Raw genomic sequence first — 26887 nt, forward strand, 5'->3', positions numbered from 1 at the left:
TGAGAAAAATACAAGGCAATCATCTGGATCTACCAGCATCCAAGACGGTCTCTGATGTTCAAAGTTTTCCTCTGTCTTCTCTGCAGTGCCTCCAAAGCCGTCACATCTCCAGAGCCCGGTGACGGAGGTCAAGTCCCCGCTGGGCCACATCCAGAAAGCACCACTACAACCGGGCATGGAGGAGGGAGGAGGAGGAGGAGGAGGAGGGAGAGGATCTGTGAACCGGGAGAAAGTCAGGGAGAAACACTCCAAAGTCTCAGACCTCATCAACCGCTTTGAGGAGAACAGGTAGGGGCTCTTTACTCTCTGTTGGTGTGTGTGCCTTTTTTGTTTTGTTTTTGTTAACCATGACACATTGGTTGCGGTTGAATAACTCTTATCTACGCCGCTTCATATCTTTTTGTAACAACGCAACCTCACTCTGGCTCTCGTAATCACAGTGACGGGAAACGTTGTCTTTCCTAATGTTTCCTATGCCGGTTATTTCAGGGATGAAAAGCAGAAGTCCCTCGTTTTAAGTCTTCAGCCTGACTCACTGATAGCGGCGCAGACGAGAGCCGTAGACGAGAACAAGCTGAGATTAGCCACTTGCCTCACAAGCCAAGCGTTAGCAAAGGGGATGAAAGGAGATTTGTACAGGCGAGTGGAAACACAGATCCCCAGTCAGTTGTGGGACAGGACTCGGCGTTGCGAGATGAAGCCCAGGAGAATGAGGTATGGATCTCTCCGACTGCCTCAACTTGAATGCCTGTACTATGATCTTGTTGCCTCATAGTTACATGGTGATTTAAGTATTCTGTTGGCTGTTGGCTTACCACTGTTTCCCCCTTTTTTTTTTTGGTGCGTCACTTCTTGATTTGTTACAAGTCATGTAAGTTTTGGTTGCAGCTGAAGCCTTGTCTATGCGAGAGAGGCCCTTGGCACAACAATGGTGCCCTTGTCCCAGCTGCTCGTACAGTTGAAGACACAAATATTCGATCTGCCGCAGAAGCATGCCGACTAAACTTTCACTCAGTCCCCTCAGTCTCTAGTAGCCTCATATTCAAACTCATCGCTGGCTTGGATCCCTGGGAGCAGAGTTACAAAATCTAACTCAATCCCAGGCTTTCACCTTACCTTTCATCACATTTAACAGTGTTGATGTGAGGTTAATCAGAGAAATTGGGTGTGTCCTTTTCATTCAGACTCTGCGGGGCGGTGGGGATTAGCCCTCTAGTGGCCTTGGAACAGAAAGAAGAGAAAGGCCCCCCCCCCAGCTTCTGAGAACAGAATTAGCCTACTAATATACTAATCTGGTTCACATGGCACCTTAAAGGACTGCCACATGGCAAGTGAAGCTGCTCTTAATTCTCGCCTATAGTTCAGCCTATTTTAAAACTCTGCCATGTACCGGAGCGCTTACTGTGCTATTTATATGCAGAGAGGAACTGCACCTACAAAGTGTGTTTCTCTGGAAACGGTATTAAACTGCATATAATCGTGGTATTACTCAGTCTTCCTGTGGATAATGTCGTTTTACGCTCAAACACACTCAGGTGGCCCGACGGCTCAGAAGTGATTCATCTGTGCAGTGTTTCACCAGCCCGTTGTTGTTCCTCTATTTATACATACTTCCTGTTTCTACTGGACACCGATAAGCACAACAGTTGAACGTCGCAGAGGCTAATAATTCACCTGCTTGGCTGGTGTTTTAGTAAAGGTTAGATCACATATATAGTATATATCTTGCTTCTTTTCTGCTAGAAATAGTAAGTACTTTCAGTTTTGCCAAGATACGATTTTTGACCAGTTGTACAAGAGATGTGAGAGCAGCAAAACGGAGCCACGATACAGTAGCTGCTGTAGGTCGCCGCTTGCTGTAAGACTGAAGGTCTGGAGGGTAATTTACAGGGAAACAGCTGGACTGACTACCGGCCCAGGATGTAGAGCAGCTGAATGGTGACATTGTACATGTGTGTGTGTTTGTGTGTGTGTGTGTGTGTGTGTTTGTTTTTTGTCTTGCTTCCGTTCATGTGCTGTATTTCAAATTGTCTCGTGCAAACAGTTTAATTTCATTCATGTTAAAGCAAAGAATGGTAGAGATGTTACGGTGTATATAATGTGGGTTCTCCTTGGAAGTAGGACAGCATCTACCTCTGGGGAGTAGTGTTGTACCTCTCCCCCTCCTCCTGTTCTCCTCATTACTGTACCTCCATTCCGTCTTTGCTCTGTGCGCGCACACACACACACACACACACACACACACACTTCCTCTGCAGTACACCAGCTCTCAGCAGCCTCATAAGACAGAAGGAAGTTTGTGCATCTCCACAGTTTTATTTTTAACTCACACTCAAGTGCAAAGCCTCTCTGCTTACCGACACGTCCATTCTCCCCGACCAAACATGCGGGCTTGAGCAGCTACTGAACCGACTGCTGTAATTTTCCTACTACATCTTTTCCCTTTTTCTCAAATGTTCTTGTTAGTTAACACTCTCTTTTTTTTTGTGTGCTCTTGACCAACTTCCTCCTGTCCCTCTGTTCCTCCAGCAGCACAGAGAGCAAGAGAGACGGCTCACCGCTCAAGCAGATCAGCAAGTCGTCCAACTGCAGCCCAGCTCACCGCGCCTCCCAGAAGCAGACGGACACCGCCGGGACTCAGGAGAACCACACCTCCGCACCCACCTCGCCGCAGGATGCCCACGAACCGGCGGCTAACGGGACGCTAGCTCAGATGGAGCAGGACAAGGACATGGTGGATAACCCGGAGACGAACGGTGAGAGTGTGAGGATAGAGACCGCCGAGCTGGTAAACGGTGATGGCGGTTGCAGGAGCACAGAACAGACTGGTGATCATTCACCTCCACAAACAGACAGGACTGCTACAGAAAGCCACACTGAGAAGGAGGACAGTGGGACTGAAATAGAAAGTGAGCACAAGAACGAAGAAGGGAGCACCGACCACAAGGTACGTTTAACTTTGTTGCCCTTGCACCCGAGTGGTCTGTGTGTTTACATCCTTTGTGTTATATATTTACAGCCAGACAGCTGCCTCGTTGCTCTGACTCTGCAGTCTCTGAAAGAGACAGTCAGCATTTATTTATGCTCTGGGCTTTCAGCACAATTAAATCTTCTGAACTAATTAAACTCTGGGTCACTCCACCATCGTAAGGGTAGAGTTACAGTGTGTGTGTGTGTGTGTGTGTGTGTGTGTGTGTGTGTGTGTGTGTGTGTGTGTGTGTGTGTGTGTGTCTGAGCGGTTATTTTCCACGAAAGCTGAACAGATGTCCAACACTTGAGCAGCTGAGTTCATAGCCTCACCGCCCCCCCCCCCCCCCCCCCCCCCGGTACAGATTATAAATATCTCAGGTTCAGATTAATCTCTGACAAACAACAGTCTCTGGTATGAGAGAGGAAGGGCCATGAACAGTGCTTTCATTCACCACAATGTTCAGTTGTTGTTGTCTGACTTGAAAGGGACCTTTGACACGCTGACACTCGGAGCCATTGCATGTTCTCCAGTCAAATGTAATAGCTAGTCAAGATATTCCATAAAGTTTGAGTAGCTTGGTTGTAATTATTGGATTTCTGATCATTTCTTTGTGCTGTTTTGGAAACATATTGAATTAACATAGGCTATTGGTAAAGCTTCTCTTTGTGTTGGCTAGTTCAAAACAACTTCTTAGATACTTCTGCCATGTTATTGCCCTTTATTTGTGCCTTTTGCATTGGTGGAGTACTCAGATCCTTTACTTAAGCATTAAGTAAAAGCCTAGTATTGACTGCACACTGTATTTAAAAGAGACAATTAAAAAAAAGAATCAAGTAGATGGAGCAGAACCAGAGATGTCACGATTTTTATTTCAAGCATTCTTCTTCCTTCTCAAAAATTGGTGCCTACATTACCCACAAATCAAATTGGCCGCTGGCGGTTTGGTCAGAGATTCAGGTGTGTTATGCTAGCAGCTAATGTAGCATCGAGCCACTAGCCTCAAGATGAGGAGCAAGTTGCTCCACACCTCCAGATTCTTTTGTTTTCAAACTTGTAGTCTTCAGCCCCAACTGACACAGACTGAAGTGACATCACTTGAGGATATGTATCAGACTAAAAGTGTGTTCTGCAGACAAATGCTAGTCAAGTCCAGTGGTGGGACCCTTCAATGGGTGACAAGATATACCTGAGGGGCCGTGAGCTGATTAGTGAGGCAGGAAAGAAGAAAACGCAATGTTCTGCTTCTTATTTTAGATTTTGGTTTTCTAATATTTGCCTTTTTATGTGGAATATTGAAAACAAATTTTGGCCCTGAGCAGTTGCTGAAATGAAGCGATCAGACAAGTTTCACTCTGGAACTGCTAACAACTCATAGACATCTGAAACATGAGGAGGGGCCCCGGCTACACACTGCTTCTCTGTAAGGGGTCACAAGTCTAAAAGAAAGGGAACCGCTGGTTTCATCTGTAACAATGCATTGTAAACACTTAAACATATGCTTGTCATGTGTTTTTTTTAAATATTCAACAACTTTGGGCCTTCACCTTGAGAAAAATATGTCTCAGAGAATTAGCAACACTGGATTTATTTATAAGTGAATTGTGTAGAAATATGAGACTGATTGCTGTCAGATCATTTGAGAGCAGGATACTAATTCCTTGTGGTTATATATAGTGTGAGGAAAAACACACATTTGATCCTGTCAGTATGTGTGGGAGATGTTTTGTAGAGTAAATGATGAGGCTACAGTTGGGTACATCGATCGGCCTCTCACACTAAGCTCTGTTAGACGTAATCGTGTCTTTGTTTGATTTGGTGTCATTTCCCTTCTTCCATAATTTCGTTTCCTATTCTGAGGGCTCCTGCTGCACCGCAGCCTGGCCCAACATCAGCTCAGTGTTAAGGACACACACACACACACACACACACACACACATCAGTGCTACATGCTGCTGTAGACAAGGTTTAACACAAGGGCTGCGCAGACCAGTCACTGAGGCGTTTACTCTGAATCATACGATAAATGCATGATTTACAGAGAACATTTTTGAACTGAAATGCAGAAAATGCAACACGTGGATGAGATCAGCGCCCTGAAACCAAACAGGAACTTGCGAACGACAATGATGTGGGATTGAGCACTGAGCTGAAACGAATGAATGCGCTTAAGACATTTTGTCCCAGACTTCTGCATTATTCTCATTCAGCTCAGTTTAACTCCAGTCGCTGTGTTGAAAAACTAATTAGCCCCAATTTTCCTTGAAGACCAATTACTCATTAGAAAATGATTAGACTGAAACGGTCTTTATACGGACTACAGACTCTCTGGCTCAACAGAATAATCTCACTTACTTTCATACTTCGCTCATTCATCTTTGACCAGATTTTATTTAGGATTGCCACACGTGTAAAGACTCCGGTTAATGTACCCTCTGTTTTCAGGAGACAAATGAACAGAAGCTGTTTAAGATCGCCAGTGAGCTCTTGCACACAGAGAAGGCCTACGTAACGCGACTTAACCTGCTGGACCAGGTGAGGAACTCAGTGACAGTTCACTTCTGTTTTTTTGACCGAGTCTGATGGGACGGGGTTTACACGACACAGGAGGGAAACCTTATTAACTTCTCAATCGTTTTGTCACTTATCGGTTCTACGTTGTACACAACTCTTTTCAGGTTTTCTGTGCCAAGCTCATGGAGGAGGCAAATAAAGGGACGTTCCCTGTGGAAGTAGTGAAGAACATCTTCTCCAACATCAGCTCCATCAACGCCTTTCACAGCCAGTTTCTGCTTCCAGATCTGGAGAAACGCATGGGAGAATGGTGAGCTCCATTAAATGACAATACATGCAATGGGGTTCTGTATCAAACTGTAGCTGCCGGCACATTGTCTCTTTGTATTGAAACCAACTCTCAAACACTGCTGCAAACTCATGTACACAGAAGCATGAGAATGATAAAGAAAAATAACAGATACAAACCAGAACAATGTGGTTACATTATTTACCTGCTTCACGTGACTTCTCTCCCTTCCCCCGCAGGGAGTCCACACCTCGCATCGGAGACATCCTGCAGAAACTCACACCCTTCCTCAAGATGTACGCAGAGTACGTGAAGAATTTCGAAAAGGCCATGGAGCTGCTGAAACAGTGGACTGATCGTTCGCCTCAATTCAAGGCCATCATTCAGGAGATACAGGTACTGCTCACCAAATCCCAGTCCAGAAAAAATGCACATTTTATTATTGCAAAATCACTGTGATGTTATGACAATTTCACACAAATGTTTAATAGGATTACATCGTGACATTTTTGGACAGACAACTGCAACATGACTGGTTGGTATTGGCGTTAATTCTAGTTTTTGGGGTTCTTCCTGGACAGAGTCAAGAGGTCTGTGGCTTCCTGACGCTTCAGCACCACATGTTGGAGCCCGTGCAGAGAGTCCCTCGCTATGAGATGCTGCTGAAAGACTATCTGAAGAAGCTGCCTCAGGACGACCCCGACCGACGGGATTCAGAGAGTAAGTCTCGATACTTCAAATTCCCACTCCAAGGAGTCATTTTTGATCTCACTATATTTAGGTAAACCATCTTTTTTTTTTTTTCCCCCACAGAATCATTAGAAATTATCGCCACAGCAGCGACTCACTCCAACAGCGCCATTCGAAAATCTGTGAGTCCAGACGTCTTAAACCTTTTTTCTCTTAGAATTACACATTAGTTGGACACATTAACGTCCAACTAACATAAATGTCCCATCCTCCATTTAGGAGAATCTGAAGAAACTGATGGAGATACACGAGATGCTGGGTGAGGAGGAAGACATTGTCAACCCCTCGAACGAGTTCATCAAGGAGGGCCACATCCTGAAGCTGGCGGCCAGGAACACCTCAGCCATGGAGCGATACCTCTTCCTGGTGAGAGAAACTGTCAGGCATGAAAACGTCTTCTTATCTAATGAGGGAAACGTGCTGAGGCGAGACTTTGTCTGCACAAGTCAATTGAACCAAGTGAATCATTTCCAGCCAGGAACACCTCCGCGTTAAGACACATCAGGGGCACATGAGCAAGTCTCTCAATTACTGAGATTGCCAGATGATGCGATTACGTCCGGGCGGTTTCTTATTAGCTTCAAGCTGAATGTCTCCCATCTGTGTAATTCAGGTTACCTGCAGTGTTGAGCACGGCCCCCTTCAGAACAAAACAAAGCCAGGAGGCTAATCTGGAATAGCGCTGATCCGTGCTCAGTGAAAAAACTTTTGTTTCCTTTTCTTGCCAGTTCAACAACATGCTGTTGTACTGCGTACCCAAATTCAGCCTGGGAGGGACCAAGTACACGGCGAGGACGCGGATCGGCATCGACGGCATGAAGGTCCTGGAAACGAGCAACGAGGACTACCCTCATACCTTCCAAGTGTCGGGGAAGGAGAGGATGCTGGAGCTGCAGGCCAGGTACATTTTATGCAGAATTATCAGAAATAACACAAGAGGAGGTCATTTAAAAATTGCAAACTCCGTAAGGTGCAAAAACATCCCAGCCCCTCCCACATTGAAGTATGTAATTGTAGGTAATCTAGACCCTATACAGTATAATTTGACATATAAATGGAAGACCACTCATAAGCACACCCAAACTCCATATTTAAATCCTGTAAATCTCTAAATACTCTTTGACCACAGCTAATTGCCACGTTGGTATGACTTGGTGTTATAACAGGACTATCACATAAAGTTACGTTTGAGCGCTTATGGCTTTATTTGTCTTCCTCAGCTCAGAGCAGGACAAGGCAGACTGGATTAAGGTACAATCAATATACTTTCAATTTCTCATTTGATTATATATACGTTTGAACGCCATGTAGAAAGAGTGACACGTGAGTCCGATGTTGTTGTTGTTGTTGTCCTTCAGGCTTTCCAGGAGACCATTGAGATCTTCCAGCAGAAAAACGAGTCGTTCAAGAATGCATTGAGAGAAGTGGACGAAGTGTCGGTCAGTGTTGCGTCACAGCTGCATGCACAGTTAAACTGTCACTGTTCTTTTGCCGTCACACCGAGTACGCTTTTATTTTGATACAGAATGCAGAGCTGGGGAAGCGTGCCCCTCGCTGGATCCGCGACAATGAAGTGACAATGTGTATGAAGTGCAAGGAGTCTTTCAATGCTCTGACACGGCGGAGGCACCACTGCAGAGCCTGCGGCTATGTAAGTAGCCTTGATGCTGTTGAGCCATGCATAATGCATGAGAGAGCATCCATACGGGCAGTCGAGAGCAACAGGGAACTTTCAACATTCAGAGGGAAAATGTTGATTTTATCAAGTCTGTAGAATACACAGTATTTTTTTTACCAAAGAACTCAAATATTGTTGAGACTAGTCACCTTTGAACTAAAGAGATTAAATAAGATAATACATTAAAGTAATAATACAGCATAGTCATGGTCATAGTTGATTGAATGATGCTTAAAGAGCTTCTCTACTTTTCTCTTGCAGGTGGTGTGCTGGAAATGTTCAGACAATAAGGTCGCGCTTGAATATGACGGCAACAAGGTGAACAAAGTCTGCAGAGACTGTCATTCTATGCTGAGTGGAAAAACGAGATCCGAGGTCAAGAAGAAGGGCATCCTGGAGGTGAGGAGGAGATACTGATGCGTACATTATTGTGCTCGAGTTGCTTTATGATTTCTTGCTAATTTGCGGTCGTCCTCGCTCTGCAGATCGAGGCGGCTCAGTTCACAGGAAGCAGCATCATGTGCGGCATCCTGCAGTACTGTGAGAAGAACAAACCTTGGCAGAAGGTGTGGGGCGTCATCCCAGAGAAGGAGTGTCTGGTGCTCTATCTCTACGGCGCTCCGCAGGTAAAACAGAGAACATGAAGGGGAAAATTTGATTCCCCCATACGAATGAAAGAAATCTATGCATACAGATAGATGACACTCTCTTCATCCCCGATTGTCCTCCTTTAGGACGTGAAGGCCCAGTGTACTATTCCCCTCCTGGGCTACTCTGTGGATGACAGCGCTCGGCCCACAGACCCCCCTGCCAGCTTCCGCCTCTCCCAGTCCATATCCACCCACAACTTTGCTGCCGATACGGAGGAGCTCAAGCAGCGCTGGCTGAAAGTGATTCGAGTGGCGGTGACGGGAGAGGTGCCTGAATGCCCTCAGACCAACGGGGGCAATGCCAACATGATGGACAACAACAACACACAAGAGGCGGGTACCGATAGCTCATAAGGGCGTGTTTTCTAAAAGCCAACTTCTGTTGGATTGCTCGAGAAAGACGGGATGTGCAGATGCACACTCTCCATGCTGTCCTTGAAACCTTAAAGACAAGTGGGAAAAAAAAAATCTGTGCTGGATAAGCTGCCCTTCCTTGCCACTCTCCTGTTTCCCATTTGGTCTCCTGGATTTTCTCATTAACCCACATGAAGAAGTTCTGATTCACTGCTAGAGCTGTGCTGGATTACTGAAGGACGTGTCCGGTGCTATCAACACTAGAGCAGAGGGGCCTCAGGACTGATCAACTTCCCTCAAACAGGCACCACTAAGGACGGCTCAAAGTCTATGAAGACTTTGAATCTGTGTGAGCTCCTCTTGAGCTAGTACAGCCGTACACAGCGCCCTGTACAGGATGTGAATCAAAGCGAAAGGACGGTCCGAACTTAGTCTGCTGGTGCTGTAACGCAACCCTGCGTACCTGTACAGTATAAACGTGTTTTCTTTTCAAGAAGGAACATTTGTGTTTTTATGTACAGAAATCGATCCCAAACTTTGTTTTGATAACATAGAAAACATCTAAATATGATATAAAGTATTTACAGTATGTTGCCCGTTCTTTGCTTGAGGAGATGTTTCCAAAACTGTGAACGGTAATCATGTGGATGAATAGTGACGGTCTCCGTCTCTCATCCCTCAGTGAAACTTCATCATCTGTCTAATGCTTTTCAAACTCTGGATGCACGTTGGCTGATCTGTCTGCTTTGCAGTTGGTTGCACCCGGTCGTAGTGTGTATTCTATGAAGCAAAGGAACTAGTTTGCTAATCCAGAAAAAACGGTCAACATCGAAGCAGCAGAGGCTGAGATATCCTCCTAGTAAGAAAAACAAGCTCAAACACGCTGGAGCCTACAATTCCCATAATGCAACTCTACAGCAACTTACGTTAGACCTTCCCGGCCAGTTAAATGCCGAAGTTTTGTCAGATCTACAAAGTCTCAAGCCATAATAATGTCACAAATCGCTATGATCTAACAATGTGTATTGTCATACATTGCCCAAATCTATGGCCCGGACAGTGCCGTTTGTATTAAAATAGCGCGCTGAAATCACGTGTATTCTATAATGGCATGATAACTGATGGATGATGGTCGTTCATATGCAAAGCCGAGGAGGATGAAGGTAAATGCTTGACGATCTACAGGATATTCATGGGCTGTAATCCACGTGGAAGGGAGATGAACAGGGACCATCAGGTTTTCTATTTAATGCCAACGCAGAACAATCACAGATTAAAGCAAGCTGGTGCGAGAAATGTAAATGTTTTTAATGCTGTAATTAATTTTATTATTTAAAGTAATTTATAGAGTATGATGAGCATGATCTGTTAAAGAGTAGCACAAATTTGTTCCCCGACTGTCAACTAAGAAGCGCAGTAGGTAGATCTTTCTTTCTTCTGAGAGCAGATGTTGTTCCACTAACCCATCAACTCGGTTCTTCAGTGTGACAGCGACACAGATGGTTGTTTGCAGAGTTCCCCCTGTGCTCAATGCTGGTGCTCGCCCGAGTCTCACCCCTCTCAATGCGTTCCCCTCAATACTCAAATAACAAGAGCACAAAACATCCCCATCTGTAAGATCTGAATGTATATCCAGTTTTTTTTATGTCCCCCCCCCCTCAAACATTTGAGAATCTACGCACTTTACAGTCTTATAAAGTGTATCTTAAAAGAAAATAAAACATTAAATACTCGATGGAGAGCTTGCTTGTTTGAAATGTTGCATTGCTGCTTGACCTACAATGTGTTATCATGGTGATATAAACCAGTGCGACGCATTGTGATGCTACTTTCACAGAGAAATGTCCTGTTTTGGTTCCTTGTTTTGCTTCACCCAGTAAGGTGTTTTTCACAATGAGTCACCCCAGACATACACATGCAAACAGGTGAAGTCAGGAGTCGTTTGTCAGAAGTGGTGAACACTTTGAATATGCGATGTGATCAGTAAAGCCCTAAAGATATGGTGCGATCTGTAGCTTCTGTCACAAAGTACTATCAAAGTGTGAATGTCAGCGGAACAAAGAATCCTCAAACAGGAAGAACCTTTCTATTCATAGTGTACACACTGTATGGTCTGCTGTCTAGTTCACACACACACACACAAAGTATTTAACAGATTTAGAAAAACTTTATTTTCACACAAAAAAAGAGAAAAGAAAACAAGAAAATCAAATTATCATAATGAGTAAAAATGTTGTCAGCGTGTTGTGCCGGTTACTTTTCCCCGCTTCTTTGAGAAACACTACTTGCACAGCGCTAGTCAAACAAAATTAGGAGAGCTCACAAAGAATGCACCATGATGGCGTTTACATCTCATAATACTCGGGAGAGAGGAGCTGCAACAGGTCGGTAAAACGGAGTGACGTTGCCAGAAAAAGCCACCCGACAGAAAGTTGGGATCCTCAGTAGTTCTCCGGCGTTGCTTGGCAGAAGTTTTGAGTCAATGTGAAACTGAGAGTTCGGGTTTTGGACAGTCTTTGTATGTGGATGTGTCCGTCTCAGCTTTTGGGCTGTCGGAGCAGGCCTCGGATCCTGCGAACCAGGGCCTGGATGAAGGTGTAGCGGGAGCGAACCTGGCTGTACAAACCCTCCACCTCCAGCAGCTTCCTCTGCAGAGCCTCCCCAAAACCTGCAGCCATGTCGCTCTTCAGCTGCAGTCACACAAACGGAAGTCAAGACAAGAGGGATCAGGAGTAATGTCGGCGGTAACACATGTAAACATATACACACACACACACACACACACACACACACACACACACACACACACACACACACACACACACACACACACACACACACACACACACACACACACACACACACACACACACACACACACACACACCACATGTTTGTCAGAGCTGCATTCAAAGTGTATGAGACATTTTGCCCACGTGTGCCATTTCTTACCAGGTCTAGGTCTTGTTGGCTGACTCTGGACAGGCCGAGGCCACGACCTCCACTTGCCTGCAACCCGCCAAACGAGTCTGAAGAACATAACAAATGTAATGAAATAAATGCAGAACGCTAAATTCACTCAATTCCACAACCAGAGACTAGAAACAATAGCTTTGTAGGTGAGTTTTCGGCTCATTATGTCAGGTCTGCTTAGCATGTGCGTAGATCTGGATCATGTTTTCTCTCACCGTCTGTGAGGCGAGATCTATACAGACTGGCTCCAGGCATCAGGGAGTCTTTGGGGTCGGCGGGAGTGCAATGCAACAGGTAGTACTCCAGGTGGCGCCACAAAACAAACAGACACGTCTCGATGACATCTGAGGAAGAGGCCGGTCAAGGCATTTCAAGGCGATTCATGATGCGGCATTTCTACATGTCTAGCTCGTTATCCCAACTGACTGCAGAGAACTTTCAAAGACAAATATAAAATGACATTCTGATGACAATATGAGAGTCCTGGAACTACAACTGTGCCTGCAAAAGGCCAAAGGATACAGGAGCACAGGGACAGCAGCTTGGCTCGGTTGTTGATGAGCTGGACCAGTCGTCTCTTGGCCAGCAAGCTCCTCTGGACTGAAGAGATTTTCTCCACCCCTCCGGGGCCCGACACAAGGCCTTGGCACAACTGCAGAGAAGATGTGATTAGAACTGAGGACAATGCATGTTGGAGCCAAAAAAGGTGCAGAAAGGTATTTATACCTTTGTTTACTTCCACTTTTAAAATTCAGGGGGAGAACAGTTTGCCCAACATGTACAGCAGTGTGGTGAGTGTGAGTCAGAGTGAATCAGTGTGATGGTCCTTCATTACCTCCTTCAGCTCCTCAGGAGGCAGCTGATCCAGGGTCTGCAGCTTGCCCAGACTTTGTCTGTGACTCTGGTGGAACCGGAAGAAATCTGCAGCGCTGTTCTTCAGCAGGTACAGGACCAGCCCCAGGCTGGGGGCCCGGGAGTAAGCCATCGATGGCAGAGTGGACGACAGATCTTAAAAAAATAAGAGCTGCGGTTCAGTCTCGTACTGTGGAAGTGGACGAGAAGTGCTGCTGGACATACAAAGCTAATGTGTGGTAAAAGCTAAAATAAATTAATCTCATCAGCTATCAGACACTGAAAAAAGGATATTTAGAAAAAATAGCAATTCACAGAAGGAAGACGACTAATACATTAAAAGAAGTTTGCTGCCGCATGATTTAAAGTCCTTTTCCTCTTCTTGCTACGGGCAGAATCTCACTGACCTGAGCGTCCTCCGTCCCTGCCAGCTGGCTCGCTGCCTGACGGGCTGAACAGGCAGATGCTGAACTGGGCCTGGGCTGAGCTCTGCAGCAGCAGGGTTTGGCAGTACTCCATGATGTTAGCACACACCTGAGGACAGAGGACAGAGGACAGCACCTCTCAGGTCAGACTATGCAGTACTGAGGAATAATCATGACTACGCATAAGAGACTCAACACACATTGTTTAAAATCTCTTTCCCCTCTCTGTCCATTTTACTGTTGGAATATGCGAAAGGTGTACTCGGTAACTTCTCACTAGGAAGATACTACTGACATTCCAAGGAGACAAGCTCACATGAACTAAACTGCTGAAGGAATAACAAAACACTCAGTGATCACAGGCACCACCTGTCGTGCATCTCGTACTACTTCATTCATAGAAGACTTTTTGTCCGACCTGCTGCATGGCCACCTCCATCTCCTCTCGTCTCTCTGCCGAGTCTCCAGGCGCGGCGATCTCGGCCTGCTTCAGCAACCTCTCCCGCTCGCTCCCCGCCAGACGGCCAAGCAGCGACAGACAGAGACGCTGGAACACGAAGAGACGCATTAATCGACTGTACAACTCACACACTGGAACACGGGTGTGCGTTAGCAAGAAGACGACAGCGAAAACGCATCAATACGACGCATGTTTAAAAAAAAAGAAAGAAAGGCAGCTGTCTGACCTGAAATCTGTTGATGTGTCCCTGGAACTCCATAAGAGCAGCACTGTTGATCTCCCCACCGGTCTCAAGGGCACCTGAGAGACCAAGCAGAGCATGAACACCATCATTCACGCAGTCTCTGAATGTGAACATGTGGCTTGCACAATGGAAACACATAACTACAATAGATGGCAAAGTAAATAAGAGGAGAGGGACTGTAGTATTGTACCTGGCAAAGCAGTCTTACTGATGATGCCAGTAAGCAAAGAGAGCTCCTGCAAAGCTCCCATACTGAGCTCCTGACAGCGCAACAGGGACTGGATGGTGTCGGCGTGCACTATCAGCCACTGGAGAACCTACACGGACACACGCACACACACAAATTAGAGAGTTAGGATGCTTGTGTAATGACCAAACAATACAAATCGTCTTAGTGATATCAATAGCTGTGTGCTTACCTGTGCCGCCCCCTGCTGGTGATTCATTGTTGTAGAGGTCAAGATCACCTGGAAGAGCCTCAGGGTTGGGAGGAGAATCTGCCTGTAGCGGTCCATGGGGCTGGGGATGAAGCCTGACGGGTCCCTCATCACCCTGTTGACCATCAGGGGACACACACAAATTTAGGGAACGCTATTAATAGACAGCTTAGGAACAGACGTCATCTGAATGAGACAGTCAGTTAAACGCACTGGGATAAAGCAAAACAACTTCTATTTAAAATTCTTCTTGAGGAAGACGTTGCTCACTCACTATAATCACTTGCAAGCTTTTTCATTGTGTTGCTTTAGACAGTAACTATAAAACGAACATATAATATCCATTATTCTTTACATTCATTTGGTAGAAATCAGGTCTGAGTGGAAGAAACTGACTTATTCGGCGGCATTTTATCCCAAATTACCAATTTTAAAACCCTTTATCAATAACATCACAATTTCACAATAATAAAAACAACACTTGGACGTTACTCCGCCCCCTCTTTCCTTCCATACCTGTGTGCATCGCTGTCGGGTACCATGTCAAACACCTGACACTCTATCAGCTGTGCCACCAGGCCACAGCGCAGCAGCTCCACAGCTCCCTGACCCGTCTTCGCCACACGAGTCAGCAGAGCCTGAGAACACACAGCAGAGTTCGTACCGTCATGATCCTGTGCACACAGAGGATTGAGACCGAGGCTACGGGTCTACTTTTCAAAAAGGAACGGGTAGAAGTGCACATGTGTTCACCATCTTGCTCTCGTAGATGTAAAGTGGTTTGAGGAGTGGTGGCTGAGGTGTGAGCAGGCTCTGCAGGGCGACATCGTCCTGCCTCAGGCTCTCCACTAGCGACCGCAGGTAGCCACTGTTGCAGACATAAAGCAGCCACTGGTTCTGGCGGTCTATGGAAAGGATCCGGTCCAGCACCGCCAGAGCCAACATCTGACAGACGGGGAGAGGAGACAAAGCAAGCACTGAGAGTCAAAGGAGGCACTTCTCTCAGCTCAGAATGCATTTCTCTCATGGATACTTATCCTCTCAACAGACTTCTATAATTCCATACACATTTCAAAAACTTTATTTGACTATGTTTTTGGAAACTAACTACACCATATTAACATTATGTCTGTATGAGGTAGGGATAACTCATATTGTTGTATGAACAGTGTGGCTCTTACCCTGCTGATTTCATGGCCGTCACAGGCGTCCCGACACACCACCTCCATGAGAGCCTTGCCATAGCTCTCAATGATAGCCAGGTTCTCTCTCTGCAGTTTCGAGAAACCATCTTCAGGGGCTGTGAGACGCTCCCACATCGCTTTCCCTGCTGGAGGGATGGAGAGGGAGATTTTCTCAGATGGCCAAACAACATCTGGACATTGTCCCTTTGACATAACACCAGATAAAAAGGACTTATCTATAAAGATTGGCCCTACAGCATTCAGGCAACTTCTGAAAATATACATTTGTGAAATAACAAGAGGTCCCTATCATAAATAATATGAACTCTGCATATTTCCCAGACTGTCTGTATTCATGTTTCTGTGTTGTACCTGTCTGCAGAGTGTCTGGTTCTTCGGGTTTCTGGGCGATTTGAAGGTAGTACAGCAGGGAGCCATACAAGTGAGCACGCAGGCGCTGGTATCCGCCGCCTTCAAATGCAAAAGATGACATTGTGAGATCTAACCTCACCAAGGTTTATCAGAGCAACAAATGTGTGAGAAGTGTGTGCTTATGTCATCACTAACCAGTACAAAGGATGAAGTCCAGCAGCTTGCGGAGGATCAGGTGCAGGGCTGAGTTGGCGATGGAGGCAAAGCCAGAGGATGCTTCTCGTCCCGCCCCCTGCTGCTGCTCAGACAGGACTGATTGGCTGAGGTGGGCTGTCAGAGTGAAGACTGCCCCAGCAACAATGGGCATCAGTTCTCCTGCAGCCTCCTCAGACAACACCTGGGCAATGAACAGCGACGTTTACATTTAGTTGGTACAACAACCCGGACATTTGACGTAATTGTCATGTCAGCTCTTACAGGAATGAACAATTTCTCAGGTTTTTCTCTACTTTGATTGATTTAATACACATGTAATGAGGACCACGGAATAAAAGCAATGACACCCTTGAAGAAGTTGCTTACTAAGAGTATGGGGGGGGGATTCAGATTGTACCCAGCCAAACCTTTTCATGAATGACTGCATCCAAAGTACAATAACTGACCTTATCATGGAGGTCTAGCAGCAAGTCTCTGATGATGAGCTGCCTGTCATCGGCAGGTATGAGATCAGCAGGGCAGGCGGTCAGCAGCGTCTCCACCAGGCTCCTCCAGGACCGCAGTGCATGACGCTTCGCACTCAAACTCCTACGGACACGATTGCGCTCCACCACCTGCTGCAGGATGGAGTTCACCTCCTAGAAGGATACGCACAGGGACACATGGGAGTGAATTCACCTCTGAAAGAGTGACTGGCTTTTAATCACAGCATGGAGTCATTTTTAAAATTTGAACTGGAAGTTGGAAACCACATTTTCAAAAGATACCACTGGATGATGGCTTCTTTCTGGTTATTGTGGCCCCACAGCATGCTGCTAAGTCCTATTAGTTTTAGTTAACTAACCTCCATCAACAGGGGCCTCTGTCCAATGGCTGCCATTCCCTGCAGTGCATTCACCTCAGCAACCAGCACTCGATGTAGCAACTGTAAGAAAATATGACACATCAGCGGAAGATCAAACACAAACTAAATAGTGGAAACAACACAAACGTGTTGAACCTGGAAACCCACCTTCACGTTGCACACAGTGTGTCCTTGCTCATTGACATGCTCACAGTTGGAGATCACCTGCTCTATCTGAGTGCGCTCAAAGAAGTCCAGCTGCAGCAGCTCAGGCATATCCTGACCGAAATCGATGGCGTCCAGCACACTCAGCAACTTCCTGCGCACTGATGGCATCAAACACAGACATGATGAGAGTAAAAGTAGAGACCCATCTGGTATAACTCTAAAAGAACAAGAGGCTTAAATGGCAGCTAGAACAAATGACTCCAGTGTGTGAGGAGTCCTTAGACGTTGACTGGATTTACATAACAATGTTTGATTTAAATGTGTACTGAGGTGGAACAAACCTTTAGAAACTGTGTCAAAATGCAGGAACCCGCTGACTGATCTGGTTTCTTCTTCCATTCCTGATTCCCCATCAGCTATAAAGAGAAATGATGAGGTTTTAGGTTCATACAGTAAAGAGCGGTCATGCGATTGGGAGTGTGCATTTGAGGGTGTGTGGTCATTACTTTAGTATATTTATATATGTAGTATCTGTAATTCTAAAATATTTTAGAAAATTAAAGGCCAGCATTACTTAATTTGTTTCAAAAAGCTTGAAATGTGTGTGACAACATACCTGTATGTTGAGTGTGTGGCTGGTCATCCAGCAGGAGGCTGACAAGGCGTTGTGTGTGTGAACGCTGGCGGTTCAGTGAGGTCACTCTCAGCTCAATGGCAGCTGTTTTCATGAGCCAAGACATCTGGGAGAGGGCAGCGATCTGATTACCTGAGGAGAGCAGACAGAGTCGAATCAATGACAAGACAAGACATTCTACTTTCACTCTATTTTCATAAACACACACCTACAATCACATTCTAACGGTCGTACTATACAAAGCGCTGCAATATTTACCTAGCCTTTCAGCCGGAATACAAAACAACCACTAATTTCCATTAATGTTCGGCATTTCCTGCAGAACATCCTGCCTCCTTCCCTAATGTTTTTGTTATTATATATTTTTAGGGAACAAGGGGATCAGCTGGGATACTGTACTCACTAGGCAGGATGAAGGGTAGGTGCTGCAGGTGAGAGAACAGGAAGTCCTGGCTAGTCCTCAAATAGCGCATAGTAGGTCCGGATGTGTCTGGGCAGGCGCAAAGCTGGTAGATCACCTGAGAGAGGGAGACAATGACATGCAAACAAGAACAATGATCAGCCCACACACAGATTCCATGTTTACGTTCCACCTACTAGGCATCAAATGTAAGTAGCAGAGAGTAGAGGATGAGGAGTACCTGGTAGCAGAGCTCAGCCAGGTGTGGGGCCTGCTGTGTGAGTACAGGTCCAGATCTCTTCTCCGTGCCTCTCTGCAGCAGACTCAGGATGGCGTGCAGGCAGCTCCGTGGACATCCCAACACACCTGTAACAGCAGAAATTCACCGTCAACTGACAGATTACACTCCATCCAAACCAGAACCACAAAAATATTGCTAAAATCCAAATGCTATTTGGCTTTAAAACAGCTATGGTCGTGGTCTGACCTGGGTCCTGGAGGTTGGTGGAGGACACAGGCTTCTTGACTTCATAGCCCAAAAGATACAAGGCCAGATTTGGCGTCTTCAGATCCAAGGAGGTGATGAGCAGGTTCAGCATATGGATCTGAGTTTCGTGTCGGATTCTTGCAACCTTCTTTTGTGGGTCTGAGTCTGGAAGTAATAAAGTAGGTGAGTTTGCGTGTGACGGTTATCAGAACAGGTTTAGCATTCACAGTGTTAAATCAACAGGATTTAAACAAAATGCAAAAGATGGAACAGTGTTCAGGCTGTTTATTTATTACAACAAGACTCGTCTCTCACCATCTCCGTTCTCTGTTCCCTCCTCTGCCTCTTCACTGTCCAGACACTCCACAAAGCCGGCCATAAGCTTCTCACTCACAGACTAAAAGACAGAGACAGCAAATGTGCTCAACTTCAAACAACACAAGTGTCACACGTTCCACAGTGAAGATCGCCAACATTTTGTGAAGTATAGTAAATCTTTGTGGGAATGTTATTTTTTTCCATTTGTAAGCGTTGAGACTTATAAATATACCTGGTCGTGTGTGAAGTCTCCCACCAGCCTCGTCTGAATGTTGGGGTAGTTGGAGATGCGACGCAGGATCTTTGCGCTCTGGAAAGCAGCCTCTGGGTTGGAGCTGCTGTGGTACAGATACCTGCAAGGACAAACATAGGCCGCCATTAAGTTACACTCATTCTGAACAAAGATTTCCTTTAAGATACCCTACAATGATTTATGATTAGGTTTTATAACATTTCATCTCTATTAACTAGAAAAGCATGGAGAGCAACAGGAACATGTTATACGAGAACAGACTCACAAGCATGGCGTCACCAACTGTGGTTGGTATTAAAACCGGGATGCCCTTACCTGGCAATATTGACGATGTGATCTGCCCTTCGAGTTTGAGGACTGACCCCCTGGATGAGCTGCTCCAACGGGGAAACCAGCAGGGAGGCCTGGCTCTCCCTGAGAAGGTCCATGAACATCACCTCCTTCTGCAGAGCCAAGTCCAGCAGGCACAGGCAGCGCAGCACCGCCGACTCCAAGTGCTTCTTACCTGTAGGGGAAGAGTGACGGAGCATGTGGTCAGAACAAACACACATACACACACGAGCGATCTCTCTTTCACTGACAGCAGCTGCAGATGTTCTCTCACCAGGGAAGGGTGCGTAGGTGTCCAGCTGGCGTACGCCCTCCTCCAGCAGGCTGAGGCAGAGCGCCAGCACGGGCGAGTCGTTGAGCAGGTGGAACATGATGCTGTGGCCAGGGGGCTTGTGGGCCGCGACCTGCTCGCCCTGCAGCTCCACCATCTCCGGGACAAAGTCTGACGGCTGGGGCTCGTAGTCCCGCAGCAGCTTGTGGAACACCTCCAGCACAGCATCAGCAACCTCCCACTGAGAGATGGCACGAACGGAAAAACAAATGAACAGATCTGTAGTTTAAAGAGCATACATGCACACTGCAGCGACATGTTTCCACCTTGTAGGGAGCACTACACAACACTTTACCTTCTCAGCTGGATGGCGATATGCTCTGGTGGGGAAGGGGAGGAACACAGAGTCACGCAAGAAGTTCAGGTAGGGCTGAAAGCCTGGCACGCGATGCCCCGCCCCCAGGTTAATGGGCAGGCTGCTCTCGACCAATGTGCTGATCAGATGACAGAAGCCTCGTGTCAGGGGATACTCCTCGGAGCTTGACTCAATCTCATTCAGCTCCACCTGAGAGCCGAAAAACACACAAAAAAGTCAGTTTACCACCCAAATGTGCATTTACTTACAGGTCACTCAGCTTTTAACAGGAAGTGTTCACTTTGATGAGAGATTAAAGTCAAGTCTCTGAGATGTTATCTCTTAATGTTACGTTGCTACATTCAGTTGTAATTCTGTAAAAAGCTATTCCCTTCCAGTCAGCATTATTTTGCAACATATTCAAGTCTTAAAAACATTCCCTTTGGGCATCAGTCAAACGTTATCTTAAAGCGAACAAATTAAAAATGATCCAGGAGGCCCCAAGTGGTCTCGTTGCTCTCTGTGCCAACTAATGAACTGTCTTATTTGCCTATAGTTAAGTGCCTTAATTAAATGCCTTCCTTGAAATTGGGTTGAATGAGTAGTGAGCATCAAACATCTCACCTCAATTCCAGCTGCCTGCCGCTGTCCTGGGGCTCGCACTGTCTGAAGGATCTGTGGTAAAAAGAACATGAAGATATAAAACTTCAAAACTCAAAACACTGTCAACACACAGTCAGTTAGATAAAGATGAGAAAACACCCACCACTTGAGAAAATCTGACAGCCAGATAATACGACTAAGACAAAATGAAAGTGTTGTTGTTAGTCTGGTATAATTAGCAAAATAAGATCACTTCACAGACTCGATCCTGAGCTTGATAAAGATAACAGAGTTTCAGTAATAATGTTTATACTTGGCAGACTTTACTTCTTATAAACTGTTCTACTCATTAAGTAAAGGCTAACCTGTGTGTACTCCAGTGACTGCCAGAGTGAGGCAGCGATCTCCGGTGACTTCCCGAAGGCTGCCAGGCAGAGCAGGAGCTCCGCCTTCAGGACGGGAGGAACGCTGCACTGTAGCAACCCCAACATCACCACAACCGGGGTCCACTGGGGATGCTCACACAACGCCAGACGAGCATTTTCACTCTAGAGAAAGAAAGAAAAAAAAAACATCATACAAAACACACCCCAATAAAGTTGGATAAGAGAGATCTCAGCAACCTGAATGTTCGGTACCCATGTAATGATGGTGGTGAGCAGCTGGAAAAATGAGGTGAGTCCTTCCAGCTCCCTTTGGGTGATGCCCCTTAGTGATGGGTGGCGGTACTGCGATGTGTCTGGATTTGGAAAGTCTCGCCGCAGGTTCTCATGGTAGAGCATGAGGGAGTGAAAGAAATGTTCCCAGGACACCGGGCTGCCTGAAACGCCCTGGATGTTGTCACCTGCAGACATGAACATGAGGTTAATTTCCACTCATTTGGATATGTATTAAACTAAAGCAGTAGGCTTTTAGAGTCTGATGTTCAGATCACCTACATTTGAAGGTAAATTACTTAGGATTTTAAATGGTCTATATTGCTTTCATATTTACTACTGAACAGTTACATACCACAACAATAGTCACTAACGGCACTAATTCCCAAACCAGATTACTACAAAATCAAATAAAATTGTCTTTGCAAGGAGGCCAAACTGCACATCAAATGCTCAATAGCTCCGATTTCAGATATCGATCTGAAAATATGTTCATTCTTATTCGATCCCAGAAGACAAGTTTACGAAGTCTTTCTCGTGATAACAACAGTCTGCTCTTACTGTGCGAGGCTCCGTTGGTTTTAAGCAGACTGAAGGAGTAGTGGGAACACTGAGGACCATTGGCGAGCCCTTTCAGCATACGGAGATAGGAGATGTAGAGGGTGGAGGGGAGGAGGTCTCCCATCTGACGCACAAACTTGGACAGAACCACCTACAATAAAGCACAAGAAAAGAGAAAAACTTTCAACAGAAAGCCAGAGTAATACAAATTCAACATTTTAAAAACGACTTAACCTTTCTCTACCTGCTACAATTCTTGGTGTGAGGAGACACTTGTGCTACAAGGTTCTAGAAAACACAGCTCCTACCTGTTTATGTGGAGGCCTTTGCAGCGCCATGCCCAGGTAAGATCCCTGCAGGGAGGTGTGTTGCAGAGACTCTGTGTGACCCCAGAACTCCAGACCCAACTCCAGCCCAAATGAGTCCTTACTGTAAAACTCTCCTATCTGGAAAGACAACGCAGTAACCAACACTGTTACAAACTGAAACCCACAGTGGCTTATTCTCCTCCTGCTCAGTACCTCCATTTCAGTTATCAGTTCAACTCTTAAAATGTGAAAGGTGATGTTGCTGTGTTTGCAGAAAAAACTGACGAGGATCATGAGGTGTTCTAAGTCCTTGCGCATCGACGATGGAAGCTCACTGTCCATCTGTAAGGACATGTGCACCAGACGGGCATCCTCATCAGCGCGGTTACGAAGCTGTTTCACCTGCAAAATACAGTAAGAATATGTTAATTAAACGATTTAATCAACATGCAAAATAACAAAACTACCACCTGATAACTCATCAGAGACAAGCCAACACTACAACATGACAAGTCAAACTCGTTGGTCGTGGACACCTGCGGCATCTCTCACCTTCATTGGCATGAGTGCCAGGAAGTCTGTGATGAGTGAATGGAGGCGGCGGATGTAGAACTCTTCCTGGGCAAAACTCTCACATCCCAGGATGCCCTCCTTCATAAACAGGAAGACATCTCCCAGTAGAGCCTGGTCAGCCAGAGCCTCGTCTGCCTCCGTGAACTCCACCAGGGCTGCGCATCACACACATTAAAAAATATACTCCTTTTAAATGGCTACTATCTTTAAGGCCTCATTGAAAACGTTTTCGTTAAACAGCTAGAAGGTATATTTAATGCATAGCCAAGAAAAAAAAACCCTTACCACATCCCTGTGGTAGCTGAGAAAGGACCCTCAGAGACAGAGCCCAGGCCAGACGACACACAGCCTGCAGACCTGGAAGCTTCCACGGCTGGCCGTCCATCAGACGGCTGTGTACTGCAGCCACATATTGCCTCTCGGTCAGCAACGGCAGTGTCTGGATCAGATCTAGAGGAACACAGAGACAATCCTTCACCAGCTGTAGAAGACATTTACTGAAACCAACAGCAAGCTTCTGCATAGCAAGGAGTAGTATGCTTCAGTGGATTTGACAAGCAACTTCGATCAAAGTTCAATTATACACACACAATATGTATTCAGCATGTTCTCACCATCTCTATCTTCTGTTCCCTGTTCTACGAAACTGACATCCAAGCAGTAGAGTAGTGCCATGACCAGAGCCAGGTTCACACTGTCCAATGAGCCGTCAGCTTGAGCGGTCACTGTCTCCAGGTGGCCGATAAGAGCCAGGGTGTCATCTTTAGACAACGGTGATTGGCAGGTCCATGAAAACAGGCTGTCTGCCAGGGCCTGTCGGCACTCTTTGATGAGGTCGGAGACCTTGGGACAAGAGAGGGAGTTAAATGTTGTCCATATTCCACTCGCTTTATTCTTCTCCTCTGTGTTTCTTCTTCAGTGACAACAGAAAGCTCCTGGCTTTACACTAGTCGAGTAAGATTGAACATATTGCAAAAAGATAATTATCTCTGTTTCAAGTCAACACAAAGGATTTGCTCCCACCTCTTTTCTGTGCTTCTCATTGCCCAAGCCGCGCTCCTTCTGCAGTCGTTCAAACTCGCGCGTCACATTTATCTCCGTCACCAAGGTTAGGATGCGTTTGGTGAGACCCTGGATCATCAGCTCATCTGTAAAACGCGTCGTCAAAGCCACCAGCTCTCCACTGAATGACAAAACAAACAGTACAGGTCAATAACAAGGAACATGGGTATTGACGGGGGGGGAGGACGACGACGACAATAACATGCTCATCATGTGGCACATTACATGCACATGTCATTGCTTGTATGTGCTAATCGTAGATAGCTTTATTACCTCAGGTCCAGGGTGAAGGTCTTGCCATGGCGTGACTGGATGAGTGTGCGCAAGGAGTTGGCCACACAGAGCTTTCCATCCCAGTAGAGCAGCACAGCTACGAGGCCTCGTGTCAGACCTGGGAAATGGGGCTGCTGTTGCTCACCTGGAGACAGATGAATATATTTAGAGAATAAATTGTGTGAAACGTCAACATCTTCAACTGAAAGTCGAGCAAAGTTTTGTCTCCAAATCATGGATTTGATCAAGACGAACCTAAAACAAAATAGCCATTATACACACTCACCAAATTTACTACATAACTTCCTTTATAACTTTGCTTCCAAGTAAAGTATTTTTCTTCTGTCCACTTTACCTGCTAACAGAAGCTCCAAAGCCGCTAACTCTCCAATATCAAACAAATCGCTGAGGATGAAGGCCTCTGAGAGGAGCTGCTCTGGAAGGAGCCGGGACCCCTGCTGACCTTGGATGGCGATGCCCTCTGTGCTGGCTTTACGCACCTTCTCTCTCTGCTCAGCACTCTTTGGCTAAAAGATGAAGAGGAGACCAGATCCTATCAGCATTAGAGCCTCGAGACACACTGGACATCAAAAATGAGTCTGTCTGCACCAAGGACGTTGCAGGATACACAGGAAGAATACTATTGTTACAAATGATGTGTTTGCACAGCATCTCACCGGGTTCTTATAGAGTGAGAGAAAGTGCGGTTTGTGTTTCTTCAGCTGCAAGTCGAGGAGGTGGACGCTCTCGGTCTGTCTCCTCAACACCGCCCCGTCCACCGTCTCCCACAACTCCTTCAGCGGCCCCCACAGACTGGCTCCTGGGGGGGGGGGGGGGGGGGTAAATGGGTTTTCAAAGGTCTTGTATCAGCACACATGCACAGGACTGATTCTACCAGTTCTATTGTGTTAGTTTCTTATAACCTATACATATGCATTTTGAGTATCTCATATATGACACATGACTGATTCAGCACTCCTAACTGGACTCACATTTTGCAAGTCAAATTCTATCCTGAGAATTAATGTAAATACAACAAAAGTATCTTTAATAACTGACAGGATGGGGCTGAGCTTGTGACTTTTTCATGTTGACATGTCGGACCTCTTACAGACTGCAACAATGAGCACTGTAACTAATACAGACACTGACATACAAACACCATACAGACTTAGAAGATGAAAGATTGACATGTGATTGACAGTAATCTACAGAACCAGTGAAATGACCGTCACATTACATCACCTATATCAGTTTCCTTATAAGAGTTGTTTACCTGTTACGCTTGTTATTGTAGATTAAGCCTCATAATTATACTTTTGAGTTAATCGATTATTGTATTACAGGTTTGTACAAATACATCTGACCAACCTCACCAGTAAACAACTGACACTGATTCAATGCTCACTGACAGGTGTATTGTAAACCAGAAGGCTAGATTGAGTCTGGATGTTAGCTTAACTGATTTACACAAACTTTACTGTGATTGCAACTGTGGAAAACAAGGACAGCATGCCAAGCAGTGATGGCAAATATGTCTTAGCTTGTTCCAAGTCAGATTGTTTCAGTTTTGCTTCCAATGAACGTTAAGTAAACTCGTCTGTTGACTCATTTACCAGGAGTTGCGCCAGAGAAGTCATATTGTCGTATGTCATTTGTTATAATGTGAAAACACGTTAACATTAAACGTGTAACAGTGTGACGTTAAACGTATACACCCACTGAATAATTGTGAAACCAATATTAGCTAAACTAACGTTTACTCGTAAGCTATGCTAATTTAGCTTAGCAGTCTGAAATTGAGTGATCCGGCACCATGTGGTCAAAACAGGACATGCGACAAAACAGGCGCTAAAAAGCAAATAGCCACAAATGTATCTGTGATAAAACCACCACTAGCCACAGCTAGGAATCAACACAATGAAGCTACTTAATGAAAAAACTATAGTTCATACCCGAATTTACCGCCATCTGCGCCGCCATGATACCCTCAGAAGATGGGAGAGGAGCGGGTTCTAGGTTTGTGCCGGTGTGAAATTTAAAATGATCAATTTTATAAACACGTTTTGACAATATCTGCTCTGGTAAAATGTACTAGTTTCATATAAATGTGAATATTAGGTAATTATGTGGGTAAACATATTTCAAACATTGCCGTAATTCTGTATATTCCCTTCAGGCGAGGTCCTCGGACATTAAGGAACCGACTAGCTGGAAGGGAATTGAAGTTTACTAATGAAAATTAACTCAACTGTTAATTTAATTGATATTCCAAGGGGTTTAATAAATTCCGTTCTGTTTCAAATATTTTTTTCTATGACATTTTGATAAAGCTGTACTCGTTTTTAATTTTAAACGCGTTAATGAAACATTACATGTACCAACATTGGTTCCGCCCCGTGTTGGGCCACGTACTGTTTTGACG

General features: G+C 45.5%; 2 protein-coding genes across 6 annotated transcripts in view; one reads left to right on the top strand and one right to left on the bottom strand.

Moving 5' to 3' along the window:
• fgd4a (FYVE, RhoGEF and PH domain containing 4a) overlaps positions 1 to 10938 on the top strand; it is a 45404-nt gene extending 34466 nt beyond the window's left edge. For 4 of the 5 annotated variants that reach the window (XM_079162467.1, XM_079162463.1, XM_079162466.1 and 1 more), the window contains 15 exons: positions 87 to 288; positions 2530 to 2947; positions 5414 to 5503; positions 5647 to 5792; positions 6011 to 6167; positions 6353 to 6491; positions 6585 to 6643; positions 6741 to 6887; positions 7250 to 7422; positions 7742 to 7772; positions 7880 to 7960; positions 8047 to 8172; positions 8461 to 8598; positions 8685 to 8825; positions 8934 to 10938. In XM_079162467.1, coding sequence (XP_079018593.1) covers positions 87 to 288; positions 2530 to 2947; positions 5414 to 5503; positions 5647 to 5792; positions 6011 to 6167; positions 6353 to 6491; positions 6585 to 6643; positions 6741 to 6887; positions 7250 to 7422; positions 7742 to 7772; positions 7880 to 7960; positions 8047 to 8172; positions 8461 to 8598; positions 8685 to 8825; positions 8934 to 9203 — 2318 coding nt within the window. In that variant the 3' untranslated portion in view covers positions 9204 to 10938. The remainder of the gene's footprint in view (positions 1 to 86; positions 289 to 2529; positions 2948 to 5413; positions 5504 to 5646; positions 5793 to 6010; positions 6168 to 6352; positions 6492 to 6584; positions 6644 to 6740; positions 6888 to 7249; positions 7423 to 7741; positions 7773 to 7879; positions 7961 to 8046; positions 8173 to 8460; positions 8599 to 8684; positions 8826 to 8933) is intronic. The other variant, XM_079162464.1, reaches the window with a different exon arrangement.
• Positions 10939 to 11356: 418 nt separating this feature from the next.
• nup205 (nucleoporin 205) lies at positions 11357 to 26450 on the bottom strand. The gene is made up of 42 exons (XM_079163654.1): positions 26418 to 26450; positions 25140 to 25282; positions 24818 to 24989; positions 24463 to 24607; positions 24151 to 24310; positions 23742 to 23970; positions 23413 to 23577; positions 23107 to 23282; positions 22840 to 22956; positions 22555 to 22692; positions 22247 to 22397; positions 21668 to 21873; positions 21395 to 21577; positions 21051 to 21101; positions 20427 to 20636; positions 20075 to 20312; positions 19786 to 19975; positions 19450 to 19570; positions 19215 to 19296; positions 18900 to 19064; positions 18654 to 18778; positions 18416 to 18530; positions 17995 to 18144; positions 17720 to 17794; positions 17379 to 17536; positions 17211 to 17291; positions 16813 to 17004; positions 16346 to 16547; positions 16151 to 16249; positions 15776 to 15924; positions 15348 to 15539; positions 15111 to 15232; positions 14577 to 14709; positions 14348 to 14474; positions 14140 to 14213; positions 13872 to 14000; positions 13436 to 13562; positions 13012 to 13184; positions 12699 to 12828; positions 12392 to 12520; positions 12156 to 12232; positions 11357 to 11893 (listed from the first exon to the last, which is right to left on the bottom strand). The coding sequence occupies exons 1-42, from the start codon at positions 26443 to 26445 to the stop codon at positions 11741 to 11743; spliced, it is 5982 nt and encodes a 1993-aa protein (XP_079019780.1). The 5' UTR covers positions 26446 to 26450; the 3' UTR covers positions 11357 to 11740.
• Positions 26451 to 26887: the final 437 nt, after the last annotated feature.

This window comes from Pholis gunnellus, assembly GCF_910591455.1.
Source record: "Pholis gunnellus genome assembly, chromosome: 7".
NCBI classification, from domain to species: domain Eukaryota; kingdom Metazoa; phylum Chordata; class Actinopteri; order Perciformes; family Pholidae; genus Pholis; species Pholis gunnellus.

Excerpts from the sequence above, each read along its gene's own strand:
- nup205 (XM_079163654.1), bottom strand. The coding sequence starts at position 26,445 with ATGGCGGCGCAGATGGCGGTAAATTCGG. Across the intron at positions 23,578-23,741 it reads GGGAACAGAAGATAGAGATG|ATCTGATCCAGACACTGCCG; the intron begins GTGAGAACATGC and ends GTGTTCCTCTAG. Across the intron at positions 12,233-12,391 it reads TAGATCTCGCCTCACAGACG|ACTCGTTTGGCGGGTTGCAG; the intron begins GTGAGAGAAAAC and ends TATGTTCTTCAG.